The sequence below is a fragment of the Meleagris gallopavo genome, chromosome 2 (assembly GCF_905368555.1).
Source record: "Meleagris gallopavo chromosome 2, MGAL_WU_HG_1.1, whole genome shotgun sequence".
NCBI lineage: Eukaryota > Metazoa > Chordata > Aves > Galliformes > Phasianidae > Meleagris > Meleagris gallopavo.
Window position 1 is genome coordinate 54,866,435 of NC_139405.1, and position 26,050 is coordinate 54,892,484.

The following is a 26,050-nucleotide window of genomic DNA, read 5'->3' on the forward strand; positions in this document are numbered from 1 at the left end:
AGATTATATCTGCTTGTGCAAACTGCCTTATTATCACCAAAGCGTGGAGAAAGCAGCTTTTGTTAGCAAGGACATTTTATGCAAGAAAAGACCATAAGTGTACAATGATTCAATTCACTTTCCTTCAACATGTTGGGTAAGGGAGGAACACAGTTTGTGGCTCAAATACTGAAATACTGTAAATCAAGAGGGGGGTGGATGCCCCTTTCTTGGAGATGTTTAAGGCCTAGTTGGATGGGGCCCTGGGCAATCTGATCTAGTACTTGATCTAGTGGCTGACAGCCCTGCCTGTGGCAAGGAGATTGGAACTTGATCCTTGAAGTCCCTTCCAACCCAGACCATTCTATGCTGACTCTGTGATATGCAGGATTAAACCTCAATGGATTTTTAATAAGGTTTTGCAAATTGCTTTTATTTTTCTGTTAACTGGAGTAAGCAATTCATTTCTTATTCAAACAAAAAGAGATTAACTATAGATTTACATTCAAAAGTGCTGCTTTATTATGAGGAAATTGTCAGGGTTGGTTTTTTTTTTGTTTTTTGTTTTTTTCTTCCTCTAAATGTGCATTACAGTTAATCTCTGGAGTCAGCAAATGAATACTAGTCAACATAAATTGGATTACAATTTTTGTTTAAGTGCTTCATTTTAGAAGCAACGTAATGAAATGCAAACTGGTTTCTAGAAATTCACTTTTTTGTGGTCTAGAATAATAGGGATGATAATGAAGTTTTCACCAGAAAAAAAAAAAAAACCCACCTTTTGAACATCTCTGGAAAAGCAAAGAAACCAGAAGTTCTACCTTATATGTGGTAGGAAACACCTAGAGTCTAAGCAAATGCTTTGGTAAAGGTGAATTAACGCTGGGAAGGAGCTTACAAATGTCTGAGTATTTACATGGTTACCTGAAACTACATGCTGTGTTTAGGATTATGTCCTAATGGCGTTTCCCATCAAATGGAGAGGAATTGGTTTCTATACATATTTAAGCAGCTGTGAATCAGAGAGTTTCTGGTGTCTGTTTTCTTTAGAAAGAGGAGAAATAAAATCATAAGACAATCTTTGGGTCCATTTTGAATGAAATGCAAGTTACATCTATTTTCATTTCCATGAAAAGGTTGTTTGTTTTCTTTAAATAGTAAAGAAAAGTCATGGATTTTTTTTTTTATCCCATCATATTTTTGATAGCAAGAATCAAAACCAACCTTGATGGAGTCCACAGGTTTATGTATAGCCTACAGGGTTTTACAGTGCTAAGATCTAGTTTTTTACTTCTTATGCTGATGCCATTGGCCAGTTCTGCTATCATGCATATTTCCATGCATGTTTGTATGCTGAAGAAATACCAGTTTTCTCCAAACCAGGAAAGATCATACTCTGTGAGTAGGACTGAGTGAAGCTGCATAGCATAGCCTACAATTAACTGTTTTTTACCTTGAACAAAAAGAATTTGGTTTTCCCTGTGGCTAAAAGAAAGACGCTTAATACTTTTAATTCTTAACAACAGCAACAAAATCTTAAAAAGGAAGAAAGGTTTTGCGGTAAGCTTGTCATTGAAATGCAGGAACTCTGTGGCGTTACTGAGCAATGGAATATATATAATTGCTGTGAGTTCAGATACATCTGCTACAGACAATGGCTTTGTCCATACTGAACAGAACTGAAAGAGTAAGAGGTGGTATAGAGCTGGCCAACTTGATTTGACTTGCAAGTAAGCATGTATATATGGAAATCTTACTTTGTATTGATTGTAAAGATCATAAAATTGCATTCTTATGAAGAAAAAAAAAAAGGTCCTTAGGTCCTTGACAGCATGTGAAGTTTTGCAGTATTCTGTTTTTCTGTCTCTCAGAATTCACTTTTAATGTGAAAACTAGTTCTACTGAAAGTGCTTATTTGCATAATTTGCATAGATCTCCCCAAACACAAAAAAAGAACAATGCAAATCAGCTTTGTTTAAACTTGGCAAAAATTATCTAGGTATTCTTTTATTGCTACCAAAACTACACAAATGTTATAACTCTTAGTTTTACTCAATTCAGGATAGTAGCAAACTGTGTCTTTGATAAAACTGTGGTTTTTGCATGAAGCAAGCAAAGCCTGTTGTGAAAAATAAGTAGATTGATGGTTGGTCATCTTAGCCAACTTTGCTCGTTGTTGTAAATGTATTTAGCAACGTTTTCCCTCAGCATGAATTTCAAAAAAAAAAAAAAAAAAAAGTGAAAGATTGCTTCACTCTATTCTGTAGCCTTCTGTGTTTGTTGTAGGAAAAATTAATTACCCTCCGTAAGACACCATACTTTACCTAGAAACACCTATGTGAATCATCAGTTCTCATTTTAAAGCTTCCTTTCTCTGATATAATATTGTCAGCGATTTTTTTTTTTTTTTTTTTCTTTCTGGACCTTTTAAGAGATTTAAATAGTACTTGGGAGCATGGCACTGAGGTCATAAAAACTCGTATTGTGCATTTAGTTCAGATGGGCAGTCTTGTATATTTCACCTGCAGTAAACTTCCCTGCTATTAAGGGGAGGAATGCATCACTCTTGTCAGATTTCTTACATTTAAAACAGAGGTAGTCCAACCTTTTGGCTTGCCTCGGCCTCCCTGAGTGAAGAGGAATTATCTTGGGTTGCATATAAAATATATGATATAGTTAATGTATGTCATAGAAAACAATTGCAACAAAAACATAAAACAAGGAGATCAGACATATATAATTTAAAACTTTGTTAAATCTCACTTTTATATAAATGTATGTTTTTTTCCTTTTCCTCTTGCTTTTAAGGACTTGGAGAAGAATAGTAAGCTAGATCTTGTTTTGTGTGTTTAAAAAGCTGATTTTCTTAAATCTGAAGGAGCACGTTCACTTCTAATGTATGCGTCTAGTGCATTTGATTTAAAAGCGTATGTAATGAGTGTTTGGGCAATACAACAGGAAAATAAAGAGAAATGAATTAAATGCTGCTCAGGAATATTTTATGTGTGTTTTGTATCTCTCACATAATATAATTCAAGCACTGCAATCAAGACAATTTTCTCTTCCCTCCCCTCTCCCTGGGTTGAGCCAGAGAAGTTAAGTGTTTCTAAAAGCTAGTTTTAAATAGTTTGCTCTGCTTTGTTTTGTTTGATTACCAAAGGCTAATACATTCAACTTGTCTTTATTCCTTATTGCATTGGGAACCAATTGTTTGCTGTCAAAGAAATTCCAAAAAGTTTCATGAGTATTCTTAACTGGAAAATATGCTTTTGTTCCACTGATGATGGAAAAAAACTGTAAGGTGCGCCCATCACAGAATTCATGCAAGGGACTGATCTTCTAACTTGTCTTCCTGCAGAAATGCCCCCCCACTGGAGTTAACAGTCAGTAACAGGAGATGAAATACTGGGAAACTGAGCTCAACATGTTTGCATAACAAGATTGCTTTTCTGTATTTGAGTAAAGACATAAGCTAATGGCTTTCTACTGTATTTGTGTGTATCAGAGAAAACTTCATATTAATGAAACTTAATTGCTTACATATGTAAATTTTGCAAAAACCAGATTGGTTCTGGTTGCTGCTCAGAACAGTCCTTGCCATTCTGCTTGCATTTCACAATTGCTGTTTATTAACATTCAGCTAAACTGACTAATATCTAGATGTGTTAATGTTTTTATATCATGTCCACTGGTTGTTCTGGTTGCCCAGAGATGTGGTGGTTGCCCATCCCTGGAGACTTTCAAGGCCAGCCTGGACCAGGCTCTGGGCAGCCTCATCTAACTGTGGATGTCCCTGTTCATTGCAGGGGAGTTGGAAGGGACCTTTAAAGGTCAACTCTACAGATTCTATGAATCTTTCTGTCCAGTTTTGGTATATAGACCTAAGACTTGTATGCAGTTGCTGAGAGGGTGCAGTTTTTATCAGGTGCTTGTTTCAGTACAATTAAATCCATTTTACTACATAGTATCCAAATATAGTTAGATTAAGGTCTAGTATAATAATGCAGAAGAGATCACAGAATCACAGAATAGCTAGGATTGGAAGGGACCTCAAGGATCATGAAGCTCCAACCCCCTTGCCACATGCAGGGCCACCAACCTCCTCATTTAATACCAGACCAGGCTGCCCAAGGCCCCATCCAACCTGGCCTTGAACACCTCCAGGGACGGGGCATCCACAACCTTTCTGGGCAGCCTGTTCCAGCACCTCCCCACTCTCTTGGTAAAGAACTTCCCCCTCACATCCAACCTAAATCTTCCCTCCCTCAACTTAAAACCATTTCCCCTTGTCCTGTAGTTATCAACCCTTTCAAAGAGTTGATTCCCCTCCTGTTTGTAGGCTCCCTTTAGGTACTGAAAGGCTGCAATGAGGTCACCCCACAGCCTTCTTTTCTCCAGGCTGAACAAGCCCAGCTCCCTCAGCCTGTGTTCGTAGGGGTGGCGCTCCAGTCCCCTGATCATCTTTATGGCTCTCCTCTGGAGTACTGTGTCCAGAAGGGATGATAACGGATACCCTCCATGTCTCAGGTTACTCAACGTACATGATTGGAGCTGTATTACCTTCAACCCAGAACACCTGCCAATGGTCAAATACTTGGCTGTATCGAAACCCATTGAACTGTTTATTATATGACAGAAATGGGACTTTGACAAATTATACCACTTCTGGAAATAAGTCACTGACTCTCTTTGTTCTAGCTGTCTCCGTTTCTTTAAATAAAATTTAAAAGCCAATAGATTGAAAATTTGAAAAATGTCACTGTGATATTTTGGTCCCTAAATGAAGTTTAAGGGTTTGATTAAAAATTGCTGAAGCCTAAGAAAGTGCATCACTGAAAGTAGGGTTTTAGTTGCATTAAGTGACCATACTAGATTGCAAAATGCGCTTGATTTTTTTGAAAGGGTTAACTGTAATGGTTTATTTAATGTAAATTAATGTAATGTTATTTAATGTAAAATAACTCTCCACAAAATTTTAGTATTCAAATCTTTTTGCGGGGGAAAGTTTCAAATATTTTTAGACCTATTTTCCCTCACCTTTGGCCAGTTTACCAAAGGAAGCTAGATAAAACGTTTAACAAATAGTGAAATTCTTGATTTGATTATGTGAAAATCTCTGATTGTCATATATTTTGCATAGCCTCTACAGGATAATGTATTGAGTAAAGTTTGGGAAAGGTTTATGCGTTGCACTAGCTTCATGTATGCCAGGAAACTCCACAGCAAATCAAATTTAAACTGCATTATCTTTGTTATTATGGAAATTATGACTACAGGTATTTTTTGTGTAGCTTACTTGAAGGATGTGTCTGGTATTTTGGATAAAGTATGCTGTATTGACTTGCAGAAATACTCACTCTTACTACTTGAGAATTTTTGTCTCCGAAAAAATGCAATTTGTTTTGTAGATCTGTCAATACTTTTTCCACAACTAAATGTTCAAAAAAACCTACCCATGGAAATTGCTATTTGCTGTCTGCTTGTCTTGTGTTTTTTTCCTATATTTTAATAATTCTTTAGAATGAGTAATTGTTTCTCTATATGATATTGCATCAGGTAACCCAGGAAATTACACTTCAGTTTCTGATTTGTCTTTCCTATTACAGACAAGCTCAAATCTCTTGCTTCCTGCTACATCATCACTGTCGCCGCACTCCAAACTAAGACTGCCAAACACTTTGAGCACACCATTGAATCCTCTGTATTCTTTCTCAGGTAAAAGCGGTATGTTTCTTTCTTTATATGATTACACTCTCTCTAGCGAATGTGTCAAAACTTACGTGATATTTTTTTTTCCATCTTTATAAATTTTGCTTTGTAGCTCTTCCAGGGAGTGGCTAGTTTGTTAAATGCGATTATCACATTCCACCCATGAAGGGAGAGATATGTGACCAGATGTGCAAATCCCTTCAGTTAGATTAAGGTGAAAAGCACTCGGAGTCCAAACACAATCATCAATTTTAATGAGAATTTCTACATTGCAATTATCTTAGAAGTATTGGCACTCTTACAGTTCTATTTATCTAAGCTGTGCGGCTAAGCTATGAAACCTTATAGAGCCTTGCATTACTTAGCAGCTTTAAAAGACTGGGGAAAAAAAGGAGAAAGAGAGAAAGAGATGGGCTGAGTAGGTGATACCTGGCCAGGTACCAGCGTTTATCCAGTTAGTGGTGATCCTCTGTCTGTGGGAACGCTCATCCAGAAGTCTCACCTGAACTTCTCTTGGGAATTCTTGTATGCCTGCTAGATTTTGAGGTCCACAATTATTATCAATTGGTCACTCTGTCCTCCTTGAATGTGGGAATTTGGGCCAGAATGAGACCATCAGGTCTCCACAGTGCTCCTTCCTCCAACCACTTGAGCTGTTTGTCTATTGTCATGGCGATGGTTTGATCTTGCACATATTTGAGACAATTCCAGGCATACCACAGATAGAGTTTCTTGTAGATCTGCTACAGTGATACTGTATTTTTCTTTAACTTGTATATCTATTTATTAGTGCTGTAAGTTGCTAGAACAAATGTGATTGCCAACTTTTCTTAATTTAACATTGTGTTTAATGTATCTTGAACACAGGAACTGCAAAACAATGAAATCATGTTTTTAAAATCATACGTAGGAAACCAGCAATAAGAAAAGTAGTTTATTTAGGAGCAGTACTGCTCAGTAGTCTGTTTGCACTTGTATTTTGTCTATATTTAAGAGGTTGTTTTTTTTTCTAAAACATTTTGTTTTCAAAGATTTTGAGAAAAATATAAGCAATGAACCTGTGTGTTTTTGTGGTGCTTATTTACCATGTTGGAATCTTAGTTTCCAAGTGTTTCTGGTTTTGTATCTTTGTGAAAAGTAGAAAGAAGTCTGTGAAATGGTGATCTGGAGAAAGGTAGCACAGATTTAAAATGTTGATAGTACAGAAAGCAATGGTATCTATAATTACACAGAATTATCTCCTAAAGGGAGATCATTTTCTTTGCGAATCATGTTTGGATTGCATTATGTATTTATTAAGAATGAGTACTTAGCATGTACCAGAAGATGAACCAATCTTGCAGTCACTCTTAGCTTCAGTACAAATGGTTAACTACCAATTAAGTTCTTCGTTTGTTTTTCTATTTTAAGAAAAGAGCTGTTAGAGCCATAATAATATTCTTGTATTTCCGAGCAAGTGCTTATTGTTTCTAGCACATGAAAATCTTACAGAAAGAGGATACAAATTCTGTCTTGTACTTATTCTGTTGTTACTTGTTAAAATAAGTGGTTACAATAAATGGGCTAGTCCTCTAAAGGTTTTGAACATATACTTTGTTTCAAACATGCACATGTAATATTGCTCAAAGCAGCTCTCTTGGAGCTTGCAGAAGCACGGGTGAATGTGTTGATGGAGACTCCTTAAATAGCATGCTCAAACAGATACGTGCTGAGATGTTTGTGTGCTTCCAATATAGTTGTTGCAGAAAATGACTAATATCGAAACAAAATGCTCAGATACAGAGTGTTAATTATGGAGTAGAAGTATAATAAAAAGAGATACATTTTAATGGGCTTTCTTCAGTCAATGAAGGCAGTGAGAAAAAAAAAAAAAAAAAAGTTTTCTAAGGGAAAAGACCATGAAAAATTCAGTGGCACATGAATGAAATAGATTTCCTGTAAGAAAATTTGAACAAATCCTAAATGATTTTTATCTGTCATTTTGGAAACCTTCAAGTTCTACTGACGTGACAGAATTGTCATCTTTGAAATGCAGGAATAAGCTCTATTCACCTAGTTAGTATTTCCCCATTTGTTATTAAGTGGTTTTAGCTAGGAACTGCTAGTTTAGTTTCACTTTTGGACATGATATAGTATATACTATACCAGATCTACTTATTTGTGGAATGTGCTGGAAGAAGAAAACCTTTTTTTTTTTTTTTTTTTTTAAATGTACATATGCACTATTTTCTTATCATAAAATAATATGGCACCGTTAACTTCCTAAATATAGGAACCACTCATTTTTGTTTAGTGAATGTTTGCCTCTTCCTGAGGGCTATGCTGGCTGTTACTCTCTCCTCCTCACACTTCCCTGTCACCTTTTTGCTGTGTATGTAATGCATCTCAAAACAAATTGCAGAATCCCCATTAGAGTGGAATCCATAAAGGTAACATGTGTAAAGTCCTGTTAGCAGTCTCTTTAACTCGATACCTGCTATATGTTCTTGTTCTATTAACATTGCAGTTACATTTTGAGATATGGACACTATGGTAGCCTGGATACATGCAGCACTTGATTATTTTAACATAACAAATGTCTAGGTCTTCTATTAGGTAGAAACAGTGGAAGAACTGATTATTGAACTTTGTGACTATCAGCAATAGCAGTAATACTGCAAATCTTTCTTGACTTTTAAATCTTGTTATATCCAGTAGAGGCCAACCCCTGCCTCTCCGTCAAGCAGTTGTAGAGAGTAATAAGGCTGCCTCTGAGCCTTCTCCAGACTAAATAATCCTAGTCCCCTCAGCCACTCCCCATAAGACTCATGCACCAGACTGTGCAGCTGTGTTGCCTTTCTTTGGATATGCTCCAGTGCCTTAATGTTTTCCCTGTAGTGAGGGGCTCAAAACTCAATGTAACACTTGAGGTGCAGCATCATCACCAGTGCCAAGTACAGAAGCAGAAGATGTTGGAAAAGCTACCACAGGGATAATTGTCTTGTGGCAGCCAAGCATTCATAATGATATGACTTTTTGATCCTTCAGTGTCAGTTCTTCCTATTATTGTGAAGCAAAATTCACCAAGCATTGTCCTGTTCACCCATTAATAGGGAAAGTGAGACAGGTTAATTTTGATAAAACAAGTTGAAAGTTGCAAAAGCACTAGCTTTCAATTGTCAGTTTACTGACGTTAAAATCTTCAGTGTTTTTGTTTGCCTTGCTTCCTTAATATTTTAAGCATCTTTGGATGGTGAAGACACTTTCCTACGTACAAAGACATGGTTTTGCAGGTGTGTGACACACCGTGAGAGAACTGGCTTACATTTTATGGCTGTATTCAGCAGTGTCTCTTCAGTAACTCTCACTGTGTTCAGAGCCTGTTTTCTGGAATAAATTGCGTGTTATAAGTAATTATAATAAGTGGTGACCCTAATTGTTAACTATGTGGGAGACTGAAACTCAACTATAACTATTGAATAGATCCTTTCACAAAAAACTTGACTTCAAAAACCAGTTAATTAAACTTGCTTTTAAAAATTAATTACATTATGTGCTAGAAACGTGATGGTTCTTGTATCTTGAAAAAATCTCAAAAACAAAAAACTTAATGCTTTGGCAAGGTTGAGAATAATTAGAAATTTTCTCTCCATTAACACAACTGACAGTCAAAGGTGTTTTCCACCTGTATAAAGCAAGAGCTTCAGAGTGGCCTTGCTGATTCTCTGAAGCAAAACTGACTTTGCATTTAAGTCCTCCGTTGTATTTGATAAACTGTTCAAAATTCATCTTTTCAATCTTAACCGGACAGTAAATTTCTGCTTTGGACATGAGAAAATATTTTTGTGTCAATTAAAGTCTTTTAAAATACACTTTTGTAGAAGTAGATTATAAATAAAGTACATCATGTAACAAAATTCACATTTTTGTGGAGTCACTGAAGTGTCAAAAGTTATATCCTCATAGATATGTTAATATCACACCTTTTTTTTTTTTTTTTTTTTTTTTAATGTTGTATATTTCCTTCCCAATGCTATAACATCTGTCCAAGGAGGTTGTGGATGCCCCATCCCTGGATGCATTCAGGGCCAGGCTGGATGTGGCTCTGGGCAGCCTGGTCTGGTGGTTGGTGATCCTGCACATAGCAGGGGGGTTAAAACCAGATGATCATTGTGGTCCTTTTCAACCCAGGCCATTCTATGATTCAATGCTACCATTACAGTGCCTGGAGACTCTAATGACTTATTGTTGTTTTGGCAAATATTTTTCTTACTTAAAACATAATTCTGTGAAGCAGGGATGGGTATAGAAAGCAGGTTTAGTGTGGCCTTACTCTTTGCAACTCTGAGGAAGAAACTATAGGGGAAAAAAAGACTTACAGAAACTATCATTAAAAATGTTTCAAATGAACAGTGAATTCAGTTTTACTATTAGAGCATCTTACTTCTCTAATGTGAAAATAAACGACAGTAAATTAACCTAAAGAGACTGAAGAGATATTAAAGAGGTGACAGAATGCGTACGAATTGAAGACTGTGAGTATGCACACTGTGTTGTCCCAGTACAACTTGCAGTGCAATATTTGCAGTGTATCTCTGATGTTTGAGCAGAGTTTGGTGGCATTTTCAAAGAGAACTGAAAGTGCTGGTTAACAGACAGAAGATGACTAAGAGAAAGCCTGCAGTACAGCCAGTAGCAAACACTGCATGCTTTGCCACACTGCTGTACAGAAGTTATATAATGCTGACCCTGAAGGACCATTTCTGTTTAGTGGGAATGCTAGTAGAAGTGCCACTTAAGAGGGGTCTGTTTACGGGGACCTGATTCATGCAAACAAACTGAATGACACGGGCATCACTGAATATCTTTTTTTTTTTTTTTTTTTTTTAATATATCTTAGCATTACTGTAAGTACTGTATTTTATCAGACTTTGTATTAGGAATAAAATCTCTGATGTTTTTTTTAAAGACATAATTTAAGTGTGTATAAAAGACTTATGTGAAGAAGGTAAAGTTAAACAAAGAACTCAATTTTATCATGAAAAAATCTGGGCGGGTGCATTCCCTGTTGAACTTCAGTGTGTGCTGCCTTATTAGTTCACCCCAAAGATTAATTTAGATTCACTGTGGCGAGAAAAAGTGCTTAAGCCTGAAGTGTTGTACAGGTTGGAGCTATGGAAATGGTATAGCAGTTTGCCATAATGTCCTAGTTCAAGTGAAAGAAATTTTGAATTGCTTTGAGATCCTTATTTTTGGTCCTGCATCTTAAAATCATGTCAAGCTCATTCTGTGGTGAAGACTTCCAAATACGTACCAAATAGTTCCAAATAATGGGGTTACTGAACCATTTTTATTTCAAAGAGTTTGAATGTAATGCAAGATGCTAAGAGGAACAAGCAGGTAATGATGGATAATATTTTTCATTTTTTTATACATTAGAATACTTACGAAAGGGAAGTAGATAATGTTTAAGAAAAGAATGAAACAAATGATACTTACACAAAAGTTTTCATATTTTTCCCCCCGGTGGTCTGATTTTTTTTTGTTTAATCTTTTCCTATTTATTCTTAGTACTTCAGAGAGAGAGCTGCAAGCTTCCTTTTCAGCATGGAATGATCATAATATTACTTTAAACTCACAAACATTATGGATGAAACTATTATGAGAAAGAACAGAAAACTAGTACTGAAGTGAATAAATTTTATTTTAGTCTCTAGGTTTTTGCCTTTTTTTGTTTTCTCCTAATAAGCAAAGATAATGTCTTTAAATTCAATACAAGGCTGTATTTTAATTGTAGGGCACTTTATAGTTTTGGATACAATTGCTAGAATTTCTTTTTATTCTCAAAAGAAGATAAGAACTGAGTAGAGACAAAGTGCCAGCTAAATACACACATCAGATTTTCGGCAAATGTGAACTGAGATATCTACACTGAAGCCAGGTAAAAACAAAGCAGAACATTGAGTCTAAAATGCTTATTATATATGTCTACACGTTAATTTGAATGGGAGTTCCCATGGGGAAAATGGTTCATTTTAATGTGTTCTTATCTCTCACCTTGCATTTAGGGACAAGATACTAAAGAGAACAGAGTAAGAAAAGATTTTTTTTTTTAATTCAAGAGTACCAGGAGAGAGCTGCATCTTTGCCATGGCTCACAGGCTGCTCAGGAAATTCTGCAGGGAAAGGAACTTCACAGAGCTCTGCACCCCCTCATACTGTGTCCCCACTATCAGTTGCCAGTGTCAGAGTTTTGGCCCAAGGCACAATTACAGGACCTTAATTTAAAATAAAAGATCTGATTTATAAAATGAATAGTAAAAATCCTTTTGTAATTTGAAAACAAAAGATGTGTAAATAGATTCATCAAACCACAAAAATTTTCCAACAGAATAGTAAAGACACAGAGACAAAACCATTAACATTTAATGACAATCTAGTTCTTCAGTTTTAAAAGGTTGGTTATCCAGTTTCCTCTGTCTGATTGATAAGGTGTTATAAATGTCAGAAGAGTTTGTATTTTCTAGTTAAACTTGCAAGAATTGTTTATACTGAGATCAAAGATATACATGTTCCTTTATTATATGTTCTTTTTTATGTTTCTTCTAGGCAAGTTAATTAAAATATTTCACTAAAAATTACACCAAACACATAGCACAATAACAGCAATCTTTGAAGATTCCAAAAACTTTATCAAAAGAACACCATTTATATTTACTTGAAATTGGTGTGTTAAGGTAATTACTGCTGTGCCTTCAGGGTAAAGGAAGTGCTCTCAGCCAAATTATACAAGGGTGTGGATTAAATGAAGCATTACTCTCTGTTTGGCAGCAGCAGGTATAGATTGCAAAATCAGGGTGTGACGTAGTACTGTGGAAGGACTCTGCCAAAAGTGATTTGGCCTGAGTGTGCCCTTACTTTCTCAATTATATGGATCCTAAAACAACCAGATCTAATTAATTCCTAAGTAGAGAGGTCTTGTTAACTGTTTTCAGTCTGAGCTTGTCTGTATTTTTTGAACTATTCAGGCATGAGAAGGCACATGTTGACAAAGTGCATGCTTAAATGGAATTGTAGCTGTTTCTAGAGGTGGAAACACCTCTGCCAAAGAGCTGTTGCAGTAGAGTATCAACTCTGCCTGGAAGTAAGTTCATGTCAGCAAGGTTGCTCTGTGTGTAGCAATAAGTATGCATGAATGAGTTGATCAAATTCATCCTTGTATGTATTGCTCCAGTCCTTCTGTTCTGATCGTTTCCTGAGAAACTGAAAGGACTATACAAAAGACCTAGTAGTGCTTTTGGTGCACAGGAGACAGACATCTCCCCAGAGGGGACCTGAGTCTCTTGATTTCGTTCTCTGTTTTGACGAGTACTCTTAAAAATGACCATCTTGTTTTTAAGATGTGTTATTCATTCTTTGTTTGCATACATACTTCTTTGGCTATTTTAAATAACTTTTCTTAATTTTGTAGATCTTTTTTTTATTGTGAGAAACAACTGAACTTTCATGGATTCAGGTGCAGCTTGTTAACCTCATTGCTGAAAATCAAGTTCAGTCAGAACTAACTTCCCTCAGGTGACTAATTCTTTTAGTACAGTGCTTTTCAAACTAACTTTGGGTATCTGTGGACCATACTACAGTCTGCAATTTATGCATTGTTTCTGGGACCAATGTAGCTCCTTATAGCTTAGTACCAGTTCTGTTAGTCTGTAGAAACTGATGGGAGAGGATGCTGAGAAAGCATGAAGAAAAAGTGTACAGAGAAGTGAGGGCCAGTGTGGGTGGGTAACTGAAACCTTGCTATTGTGACTTGGTAGTATTTACAGAGCTGGCCTCAACATGCTGCTTTGATCCAGATGAAGTGAGAGTTTCACCAGAGCTTGTCTCCTCACTGTTGGCTTGCTTTCTTGCTCACTGGAGGTCGTAAGGAAAAATGACTGACTTCTTGTTTACTTCAAATGAGGTGGCAGAATCACCTTAAAATTCTGCATATCGCTTCTTCAAACTTTTATTTTGGAGTTTTCTGTAACCTTAAGGGAACACTCGAAAGAACAGGCTGCACGTGTTCCTTCTTTATCTTTCAATTCATAAGTGGGACTTGGTCCCCTCAGTTTTTACTTCCTCCTTTTCTCTTAGAAGATCCAAATGCCATGTAAGCAACTTAACAAACAAACAAACAAACAAAAAAAGCAAGTTGAAATGCTGTTTATCTTATCTGAGGATTGGTTGCAGTTCGTGGCATCACCATTCTCTGTCCTGTCATTATCTCTTTTTATGAAAAAGGGACACCATCTCTATGTCAGAGGTAGCATCTGTTGCCTCTGTGCTTTTTATTTTTCTAGATTTACTGAGGTATGTTACGGTGATACATATAGATTGATGCAAGTCTTTCCAGAATCTGTGTAGAGCCTGGCTCTGGCCAAAGGAAAAAGACTGCTGCAGTTAACATGCCAAAGAATAAAACAGAATGTTGTAGCTTACTTAATGCATGTTGATCATCTTTTGTTGTGATAAATGGAGTACTAACAGGACATATTTTGAGAATTCTTACATTAAACTTCTGTTTGTCCCCATTTCCCAGTATAGCATAAGAAGCAAATCCGCTAGCCTTCTTTCTGATAAGGATTATAACAGCTTAGATGGACTTTGTAAGATGTCGTATTTTCTGTTATTTTTTGCATGAAAAATAGGGCAGCTTTGCTTCTCTGCTCCTTGCATCTTTAAATTTTTATTTTGGATAACCACGTTTAAGCTGAGTTAACCTCTATAATAATATTAAAAACTCCTTGAGGTTTTTTGTTTTAGGCTGTCTTGAGCAGCAAGGTCTGTCACCTTCTGTGTTTATTCAGGAGAATCTGTTGTAGCAAAGCTCTTGATAACTTCTTACAACACACATTGCTCTTTGAAGAACTACTGTTATGAACCAGATGCAAGCTAAAATTGACTTAAAATTTACTTATTTTAAGGACTCCAAGTCTCACTGAGCTGGAATTTTTCATTCTGGAAATGAATTCAGAATTTTGTTTTGAACTACATATAGATAAATTTGTGGTAAGTTTTTCAGCTTTTGTGTTCATCTGCTCAGTCTTAAAATATTTTACAGCTCTTTTCTAGTTGCTTCAAATTTGACTACTTCTGTACTAAAAGCTGAATCATAAGAAGTATAATTGTGCTACCTTTTCTTGGAGAGTCTGAAGTGTACTACCCATGTAATGGGCATTTAACGTACTATATCGTGTGCACCTTGATAGCAACATTTTATCAGAAAATTGTCCTTGTGCTATGGTGCATAAGGACTCATACATCATTTTATCTAATCATATAGGCAAAGGATCTTCAGTGATTGAATTTGTGGTTTGAATTAAGGATCTTCCTGTAAATCATCTTCTCTTCTTACCAAAAACAAATCCTTTTCGACGTAAGTTCCAAGAAATCTGCAAAGAGAACAAGGTGTGTCTGGAATTGTGTGTATCACCAGTGTTTGAGCTGATAATCTGGCATGTGCAAATGTGGAGAAGCCATCTAGGAAGATCTAGTATCTGTGTATTTTTATGTGAACAAGCCTGTTAAGGTATACGCTTTCACAGTCCCAAACTTTGCCAATGCTAGTAGATGGTTTTCTTTGTTTTTCCTGGTTGTTTGATCTTTTGAAATCAATAAACTTTTTTTGTAGCAGTTAGCAGTGAAGTCAGTTTTCAAGAAACCCAGATATCTTTAATAATGCACAATGTATAGTAATGGGTTACTTTCATAATAATATATGGAGAAGAATTCCCTGTCCTTTAGTATTCAGACCTCAAAATATGCTATTTCTCTTATTGATGAATATGAAACCTTTGCTGCTGCTTTTGTGTGAATTTGGGGATACTGGAGATGCGATATGAGGCCCAGACAGTAGCGATTTTAACTGCTCATGATATTAGTTAAAAAAAAAAAAAAATAGAGAGAGAGAGGAAGGGTGATGTAATTAACTGGCCATTGCTGAATTTCGGTTGTGAGAGGAACCACATAAAGTAAATTACTCTGTTTTCCTTTCTTGCTTAATTTTCATTCTTTGTCTTTTATCTCTGGTCAAGTATGTTTCCTAAAGACACGAGAAGACCTCCCAAGGTCAGCAAATACTCAAATTTTAGAGCTGCAGATACTGTTGAATTCTGTGTCAAATGATGACTGTCACAACATATTTTAGGAAAACAATAAATTCTCCTTAAAATCTCTATTTCCTCTGTTTCGAGGAGGGTAAAGTAATACAGCACAACGGATGCAAGAGTACTACCAAACAGCAATGTGAGGGTTACTTTTTCATTGTTGTGCACACACAATCCTAGAGGACTGCAATTTCTCTGTTTCTTGAACATACTTTTCCAAAGGGTAACATGACAAGCTTTGTTTAATACAATACAAAACAAGTTTTCCTTTTCAAATTTAATTTAGCTTTTTTGCTTTTAAATGGTTCTGACAAGCTTAGCAAAAAGAATAATCACTTTCTGAGGATAACTGTTAGAAAAATAACCCTTGTTAATCCAAATTATGTGTCACAGTCTGTGTTTTCCTTGCATCTTTTTTATCTGCTATCTAAAACTTGTAAATAATATTGCCAATCTGATTTCAGAATGCTGATTTTATCTATACAGGCTTATTAATGTTTGTTGTAGAGTCATTTTCCATTCTCTCTGTTGTAGAAAGAAACAACAGGATACTATAGCCCCTGTTTATTTTTCAATTCTATCTAATTCCATTATGATGTAACGTTAGAGGTTGTTATAAATTAGCACGTTCCTGATTAGCATGAATTCAATATATATTCTTTACTTCAAAAGAATGCTTGGGACACGTGCTACTACTTGCGTTGTTTATATATGGTACTGTAGAAACTTAACATTTGCAAGAAAAATGTAAGATGATGATTTGATAAGATTACTCAGAAATAATTAGGTGGGTGTGTAGGCTCCTAAGTGTATTTGATTTTAATCTCTAATTAAAAAGTTGGATTTTTTTTATTGTTTTTGTGATGCAATAGCTTTTACTTCATTATACCTTTTGTAAATAGGGGCCAAATTCTGCCTGTTCATTATGTCTAAGTACAGAATGAATATGTGTATATGGAAACAGTATTCTCCTCAAAGCCATTGACAGTCTGTCTCCATAGTTCCTTTTCGAGGATTATTCCAAGATGCAGAATGCTTACGTGTTTGTGTCCTTGTACACTTTGGACCAGAAGTGAAAATGGTGGCTAACCTTGCATGAGTTATCTCTGTGCATTCCTTTGGCTGATGGTAGGTATAATTATCTTTGTGGGATATGGCACTGCCAGAAGCGTAGTGTTTTTCATGTTGGTGCTGTCTGATTCTGAGATCTCTTATATGGAGGTTGGAATTAACTGGTGTTGCAGTGAAGATATCTCTTTGTGGATCTACAGGTGTGAATTCAAGTCTTGCTCCATCCCAGTGATCTAGCACTGACTTAATTCTGCTTGCAAGGGCATAGTTGGTCATTTGGGCTGGGGAATCAGACAACCAGATGTAGTAACCATAGGTAGCTATATCAGTCCTTGAATAGGAAAGTTACTGTGTTTAAGCATATTAGATTGGTTGCACAGTTGTGGAGAAACATGACTGATTCATGGTTTCAGAAGCCAAGCTTCTCCTAATGCCTGGAGCTGGGGCATCTGCTGGAAAATCACTTGCTGGTGTGAAAGAAACTGCAGCAGTGTGCATAGAACTGCATGGTACTGAATTCTGTAACTCTCCAGAGTTAATTTTCTAGATAACAGTTTCTAAGAGCAGCATTTATTAAATCACTGGTAAAGAGGTGAATGTTACGTACGTTTAAATAGAAAGCTTATCATAGAATCATAGAATTGTTCAGATTGAAGATCATCAAGTCCCACCTCAACCTAACCATACTACCCTAACTCTAACAACCCTCCGCTAAATCAGCCCCTGAGCACCTTATATCCTCCTATTCAGATTTTTCTGTATAGTGTCATATTTTACATGGCAGCCACAGCCTGATCTACTGACATATGTTCCCAAGTTACTTTTATTTTGTTACTTTGTGAGTTTCTGTAGTAGTAATGGGAATGGGGAAAAAAAACCAAGCGAATATTATTCTTTGCCACCTAACAGCACAACTCTTTTGGCTTTTTTTGTTTGTTTGTTTGTTTTGTCACTGCTACCTAGGTCAGTCTCCTGCCTTAACTGGAGCAGCAACATTTGGCAGCAGTAAAGCTGAAATTTCTTACTCTTTTTTTTTTTTTTTTTGGTAAGAGTATGACTTGAAGAAAAGTTTTCATATCTGAAAGATAAAATAAATGAGCTTTATAGCAAGTAAGGGAATAAGCAGAGGTATTTTATTTGTCCTACTGATTTTGTGCATTGTTTTTAAGTGAGTAGATCTAGGCAACAAATTGGAATCCCATTTAGAAAATAAGTGCTAAATTGAGGAGATGATACAATTACTCTGAAAGAAAAATAAGTGGGGAAAAGACAAGGAGGGGCCGTAACAGCATGGGCTTACCTGTTGTTGGGTAGAGTTCTGCAAGCTTGCAGAAAACATTGCAAGAACCATGTGAGTGTTTGCAGAAGTCCTTTGCATTCAGTAGTTATGGCGTCCTAACACTTTTGTATGTACATTTAAACATGGCATGTGAGAACTGTCTGTTTTAAGTGATGTGCATCATACAGACTGAAAAAAATTAACCATATCCTTTGGCCTCATACCGGTAGCAAGGAGAACTGTTTTAGAAAGGCTGCTAAATTTTGTTCAGAATAAAACAAGGAGCAACTTTTGAAATTAATTTTCTTGTTCTACAGTTTCAGCGGATTGTGTTCTGAAGTAGTTTTAAAAGTTATGCTACAGATTACACTTAGAAACATTGCAACACTTTGATCCTATCCATTTTCCACTCAGGACCATGAGATTTAAACTAAGTGGTGTGAGTTTGAAGTGGGTTCTCACCTGCAGCATTGCATATTAGTAAAATGTGTGTTTTGGTGGTAAAACAAAAATGTACACCCATTCCTTTAATATTATGTGAACTGCATCTGAAAATGTTTGCACTGGGTTTTAAAAGTGTGATCTTGTGCATAAGTAAAGAGAAGCAGTTTCTTATCCAATATCTAAAGAATTGTTTTATTTAATGAATTCTGTTTGATCTGTTAAAGCATAATTGTTGTGAGAATAAACCCTTTGAGGGAAAATAAATCTATATTTATGCCACTGCAAAATGATCATCTTTCTATTATATAATGCCTCACTTGAAAAATCCCCGAAAGGAGTTATGCTGCTCTAAGAACTTTTACTTTAAAAACAAATAAACAAAAAAAGAAAGCTATCCTATGAAACCTGAATTACAGATTACAGTGCATACTAGAATACCTTCTTGATAGAAAATTCACAGTTTTAAATAGGTGACTCTGCTGAAAACTTAATCCTTTTTACTGAAAATAGTTCTAAAGCCACAAAACATGGATAGGAAAATGGGCTGAGCTGCTGATACAAGCATATTTAACTTATATGAATTGTTTATTTGGATATATTTTAACTGCTGCATTGCAAAAGGCCACAATATAAATTACAAGATGTATGTCTGCAATATGAAATACTGTTTCCTAGAAGCATCATTTATTTTCATGTTATTTTCATATCTTTATGTCTTTCAGAGTTTGTTTTCCTTTTAAAAGAAATTATTAATTAATATAAACTTCAGAGTAATTTGTTTTTTCTCCATGTGCTTTAGAGGATTCATCACAGGAATGAGTATGAATATTATCTTTAATTATTTGTTCAGTGATATTGTTCAGTGGTTTTCTGAGGACATTCCATGCTTCACCTTCAGTTGATTTCCCTAACTGTAGTTTCCATGAGATGGGAGTTACAGGAGTTTTATCATGCAAAAATACCTTTATTAACTAACAGAAAAAGTTTATCAAATGGTGAATTTCATGAAGGGAGAAAAGGAATTATTTCAGAAAGTGAATAAAAGGCATGAATTCTGTGATGAGTGCTCTCTTAGTCTCTATTAAAACAGATTTTTTTCATATAAGTATTTAATATTAGGTTGTTGTAGATGCCTCAATAGGGTTATAGTGTGATCATATGACTACTGAGAATTTTTCCCCCTCTTCTGGCTTTCTTGTTAGTTTAAAATGCATAATGATGATGCCGTTTAATAGGAAATGTTCTCAATTAATTACTAATGCTTCTGTGTGGCATTGTTGCTATTATCATTGCTGTGGAAGGAAGATGCTACTTCCTCATATAAATTTTTGTATAAATCTAATCTGTATGGTGCTGAACTCTTCTACTTCCTGTGTATTTCAGCCCAACTATTTGGAATTTTATCAGTTCATGCTGTGTTTATCTAGAGCAGGGGTTAATGTTTTTTCTTTCCATGAAAGCACATAATGAAGCTGGGGATCTCATAGCACAGACTTACCTTTTGGATAGGAGGACAACTACCTGGTTTATGACTTTTCTCTTTAGTCTCAGTTATACTGGCAGAGATTATACTGCCAGAAAGTGACAAAAGAAGCACTTCCAGTTCATTGCTCAAATAGTACAGGAAGCAAATATAGTTTCAGACTCCTCATGGAAGGAGACTCTGTTTCTCAAAAGATATCAATTCTGTCAGCGTTTACATAACGTCAGTGCATACTTGGATTTACAATACAATAACAGCAGTTAAATTGTAACAGTCTGAAATTCTGGTCATATGATAAAAAGCAATGGCACCAATCATTTAAAGGCATTTAACATCCTGTTTAGACATCAGTGATTGGTTCCCCAAAAAAATATTCTTCTCATGTAAAATTCCATATGAAAGAGACCACTGGAAGAATCAGTGCAGGGTAATAGGAAATACAGTAATCCAAATGTTAATACTTTCATGGGGAAGATTAACTTCTTGAGATGTACAGGGTTTTGAAGGTGAGGACAGCAGAGGCTGTTTAGAGGGATGTTTGTTTGAGTTCAAATAAAGGGATGCTTGTTTGAGTTCAAATAAATCCTCTGAATAGATAGAAGTGCTTCTCCATTAGAGGTTCTGAAGCATCTGTAAGATAATGCAGCCCAGAATAACCTGGGGGCATGGTTTTCCCAGGCGTGACCTTTATCTGACTTGCTCTAGGTGAGAGCCTCAGCAGGTCGTGGTGTTCCATAAACATCATTTTTGGATGAAATGCAAATGTTTTTCTGCAATCCTGGCCTCAGTTTCACTACCTCACTGCAGTAGTTCAAAGTTTGCGCATCTAGGATCAGAGAGAACTGAAGCAACCGCTGCTGAGGCTGTCAGTCACACCTGCTCAGTGTCATTTACACACTTCATCTAGCTTGGAACCATGTTAAGCCAATAGCTGTGAAAAATTACTTCAAAAATCTAATGCATCTTTTGAGAAAGAAGGGATGGATATTCCTTTGCTTGCTGAATGGACCTTGCTTCATGGATAAGGGAGATTTCTACTGTTGTTTTTAAATGTCATTGTCATCATCGTGAGTGCTAATAAAGGAATGCTTGATAACTGAATACAGCTGAAGGATGATACTGAAGAATAGTCTGGAGTAATCATCACCAGATGATGATCAGTACAAACAAAAACAACATTGGCCCTGTGAACCATAGAATGCTTCAAACTGGATGTACTCTGCTCTGGTCACTCTTTGCACCTCAAATGAAGTAATAGGAATTTCCTGCTCGTCTTGGAAGAAGCTCTGCTCACAGGAAGTGCTAAGTCAGAATTGGTACTATCTGCTAGAACTCAGCACAGCACTCCTGATGTCTTTAAGTTTCAAATCTGTCTCCCCCAGTGCTCCAGTGCAGCAGAGCAGGTTTGCGCTGCCTTTATTCAGGCTTTATGGTTGAACTAATATTCTCCAATTAAATCTTCACCTGATAAGTAACTGCATATAGAGACCCACAGGAGTACTCACATACTGCTGAAGAACTCCAACAGTGCATCTTTGAAGAAAGTAATCGGTGCTAATGATTGTATATTTTAAAAAAATCAAATAAGCAATTGATTTGATCATATGTTCTTTTTTTTCCAACTCTTACCTTAACATAGACAAAACAATTGTATAGATGAAAAAAAAATTTTTTTTTATCTTGCAGACATTTTATTAGTCTTGAGTTCTGATTGCTTTTGATCCAATAGTTGTTATGACATCTGTATGCAGTGCTTTATCTACCAACTTGCAGTGTCATCTCTGTAGCAGCATGTCTTGTAACTGTTGGACTTTGTGAATAGCAACTTTGTAGACTGTAGCATTAGTAGAAGCACTGACCTTTGGTGTTAATGCTGAACAAATGTTTTGAGGAATAACTTATTTGAACAAAAGAAAGCTTAAGGTTTTTCATCTTTGAGCATGTGTTGAATTCAGAAAACATTTTCTATTCTCATCTCTATTCCTCTTCCAGAAAGAAATACAAATACTAAAGTAAAAAAATTAAGGCAAGTCTTTCAGAATAAACTGTTTCAGAATTCATACACAATTTTTTGAAATGATTTTTAACTCATATACATAATTGAGAAGTTAATTATTGTACTTAGGATTTCCCATAAGTAAAAAATTACTGACATGCAGAAGATCTGTAGGAGCATGGTTTAACTCTGATTGTTTGAACTTGCAGCTTTTATTATGTTTAGAAATATCTCAATATCTTAATGATTAAACATTTATGAACAAATCTCCTGTGAATGTCTAAACCACTAGGCTTCAGAAAGTATACAGTAAGAGAAGTTGTGCAAGCTTCCCCATGGACCTCTGCCAGTGCATGGGAATCTGAATCTGAAAAAATCCTCTTTATTCAGATACTGGGCTCCTCAAGAATAGGATTTGGAGCAGTAAATGAAAATGAATTTTCATAATTTATTCCCATTTGAAAACAACTCTTGTTTCAAATCTTGTGTCTCGTTGAGAAAATGCAGTGAGCTTAACTCTGTGCTGTCTGGCCTCTCTATTCTTAAGAAAAGAGAAACCATTCTCCAGCAAAACAGTAGCATTTTTCATTGTCATCTTCAACAATTTTCAGATTTTTGTGTCTTTTTAAGATGTTTTCTTAAGTATACAGCCAAGGAGACCAATAACAAAAAAGAAAAATCCGTAAATGATGAAAGGATTTCTCTTGGCTTAGTAGTTAACATAATAGTTTGAAAAGAAAAGAATTTACAAGTACTTGTTCAAATGCACTATATAGAGAGTGAATAAAATAAACAGCAAGATGTGTTGTGATAGGGACTCAGATGATCAAAGAGAACTACTGAATAGGCATACTTATTCTTTCAGATAAAATAAGGAAGTAATTCCTTTGAGAGTTTTTGTGATCTGTTGGAAAACTTTGTGTGCATTCCTTGGAAATTCAGTGAAGAGAGAAGCAATACAGGCTAGATAATAGCGTCAGCTCTGAGCACGAGGTGGCATGTGGACATTGCTCGAGCTATTTCTCCAAATCATTTGAATGGAAATATTGGATTAGTTAACCTTGTGTCAGGTCTGTTAGTTAAATACACCCTCCAACTGTTTCTGACTGAAGGATGCATAGTTGTGATTGAAAGATGCTGCTGCTTTTCATTAGAATTTTTTCAAACATATCCTGCTAACATAATGATATTAAAATAAAATGATTTATTCGGTGGAAGAGGATAACAAGCAAAAAATTCACAGCCTTTTCTTTTCGCAGGGTGTTTCAGCCCAGTAGGAAACCCTCTTAGCCGATCACTATTGGGCAGAATACAGATGGTAAGGAATTCTATCTTTGCATTTTTTTAAATTTGATGTCTAACTATAAAATGTCATTATTCACGAGTTCTCATTGTAGAGACGTTTTTTCTTTTATCCTGCCCTTATTCACAAAAAAAAGTATCTTCAAGCAAATCGTTTGTATGGGCAAATAAGGTTTTTTTGCAGGTAGCTGATTGAGAGAACAGATATCTGTAAATTAAATCTTTTTTTTTTAATCACTTATAATAATATTAATAATATAATACTTAATATTATATATAAATATATATATAATATTATATATATAAATAATATTAAATCATTTATTGCTGTTTAGAAATAAATTGGTAATTAGAGAGAGAAAAATGGAGCAAGAACTTGAAATTAAATCCTGTGCTTTTACTATTTGCTAATATTTCACCTATTGTAACAAATGTCATCACAACTATTCTCCAATAATTTAATGGCTTCTCTCTAAGTCTCATTGAAAACTTACAGTAATTTTTCCCTTTCTTATATTTCTCATTTCCTAATCACTGTAATAAAAAACAACAGAATCTGTAATGCCATTACTTCCAACTCATTAACCTGGATTGAGCATAGAGGGGCTAGTGATGGAAGAGTGAGATTGTTCTGGGCTGAAATTACATGAGACTCTTGATGACTTGGGCCTGTTGTACTCAGATATTAATGCTCCATCCCCTCATGAATGGAATGCTGTGATTTAATATTCTGTGTTAATAAAGTTATGGAAGGCTTGTAAGACACATGGGATTCACCAAGTAATTTTGAAACTGCAGTTTTACATCACTATTTCTTTGCTGACTAAATGGTTATTGTTTACACATTTCCAACTTTTTTAACCCTCATATAATTTTTATGAATGAGTATGCATTCATTTTTCAGTTAGTGTATTAGTTTTCAGTGTCACAAAAAGCTTTATAAGCAAATAGAAGATCAACTAAATAATAAATAGCAGCTAATTTTAATTTTTTTTTTTTTCCTGAGGGTTAGATTTAGGGTTTTAATATTTTTGTTACATTTTCTGGCGTATAAATAATAATATGCAGGAATATGTATGTGTTGCAAGTACAATTAAACCAAGTTGTTTTAATCAAGCAAGTAAAATATTAACATATGACAGAACAGCTTTTGAATAACTTCAGGTGCTTCGAATTCGAATACATCTGAATTGATCCTTTTCTTTCTTTTTTTTTTTTAATTTTCTCTCTCTCTCTCTTTCTCCTTTTCTTTTTTTTTTTTTTCCTAGCCCTGTGGGCTTTACTGCAGCAGCTGTGTTTGCATTTCTGTTTTCTGTTTGTACATTGCAGGTTTCAATAAAGTGCAGCCTGGCACAGGTTGTTTTTTTCTTTCTTTTTTTTTTTTCCTCTAGGCAGATTATAGATTCCCATGCTCATTAAATATTGAAGAGCTGTAATCAAATAAGGAATGTAGTCATCTGAAGCCTAAGGAAGTAACTTTATAGTAGTTTTCTGACAGCAGACAGATTCATTAAGAGACCAAAGAAGAGTACATTATTCTTAGCAGTTAATGCTTTTAGAATCATTTTAATTTAGCTATTAATACTGTCCTTGTCATTCTGTTTCCTGTAGAATGAATTTGTGCGGTTAAGTGTCCTTAGCTGAGTGTGTGTTGACAATTAATTGGACCAGAGAACATGAACAAAAATGTGACAGTGCTAACAGTACTCAATTATTTTATGTTAAGTCTCAGCTTATTTAGTATTTCATTTAAAACTTCAGTTACCGGAGTAAAGAGTTTGCATGACATTCTTAAGGAAGGAAAGGATTAAGTTGATTTCTAAGCCTCAACTTTGTAAGGAAAAATGAAAACAATGCAGTAATTGTAAACATTCTGATTGACTCTGTAAATTTTAAAAATGCATTAAATATTACCAGCTTTTTAAGCCAGTCTCAGAGCTTTGGCTGTTAAGGTCTGAGGTACAGATCTGTTGACCAGACAAGGGAAGTTTTGACATTGATTCCCAGTATCCTTGCTGGAGTGTCTTCACAAGGAGCACTCCAGCTTCTCTTACATCTTTGCAGAGAACAGGTCCAGAGAAGTGGAGAGAAGCAGTGGCAATGTGCAGCATCCAAGAAAGAGATGATGTCCTCCTTCATGTCACTGTGGGTCAGTCCTTCCAACAGGAGCAGGGCAGAAGTTGACTTGGCCCCTGGATTTACAGTCATAGTATTCACTGTGTTTGTGTAGTGTATGCCTAAGACTGATCTTAGACAAGTTTATTTTGCAAATTGAATTAGTAGAAGTTAATGACTAAGTGTCATATACCTTGATTTTTATGTTTATTCTGACAGAAAAGAATTTGTTTGCATATAAAGAAGAAGCATATGAAACCACCAGTAAACTTTAAAATTTTCCATGATTTTTTTTCTTTAAATTTTGATATTTTTTGTATTTGAAATATAGAAATAAAATGCTGATTTTTCTTTATTTATTTATTTATTTTTACAGAAAGGGCAGTGATTACACATCACTTGTTCTTACTCAAATCTGCTTCTCATAAGGCTATGAACACTATCTGCTATCTGATGCCCAAATCTTGCTGGCCACCTTATATCTCTCAGAATAAAAGCAAAACCTCCATTACCACAATCACTGAAACTACTCAGTTATGGAGAAG

General features: G+C 35.5%; 1 protein-coding gene across 4 annotated transcripts in view; it reads left to right on the forward strand.

Annotated features, from left to right (window-relative positions):
* Positions 1 to 26,050, forward strand: part of AHI1 (Abelson helper integration site 1) — a 91,093-nt gene that overhangs the window by 42,270 nt on the left and 22,773 nt on the right. The window contains exons 19-22 of one of the 4 annotated variants that reach the window (XR_014881391.1): positions 5,586 to 5,694; positions 14,634 to 14,718; positions 14,993 to 15,117; positions 16,817 to 22,767. Coding sequence is in view for 3 of the 4 variants with exons in the window: in XM_010707320.4 (XP_010705622.1) it covers positions 5,586 to 5,703; positions 23,348 to 23,406 (177 nt within the window). In the remaining variant the exon portion in view is untranslated. Of the gene's footprint in view, positions 1 to 5,585; positions 5,704 to 14,633; positions 14,719 to 14,992; positions 22,768 to 23,347; positions 23,407 to 26,050 lie in introns of those variants that run through there. The other 3 variants (XM_085217246.1, XM_010707320.4, XM_010707321.4) reach the window with 3 other exon arrangements.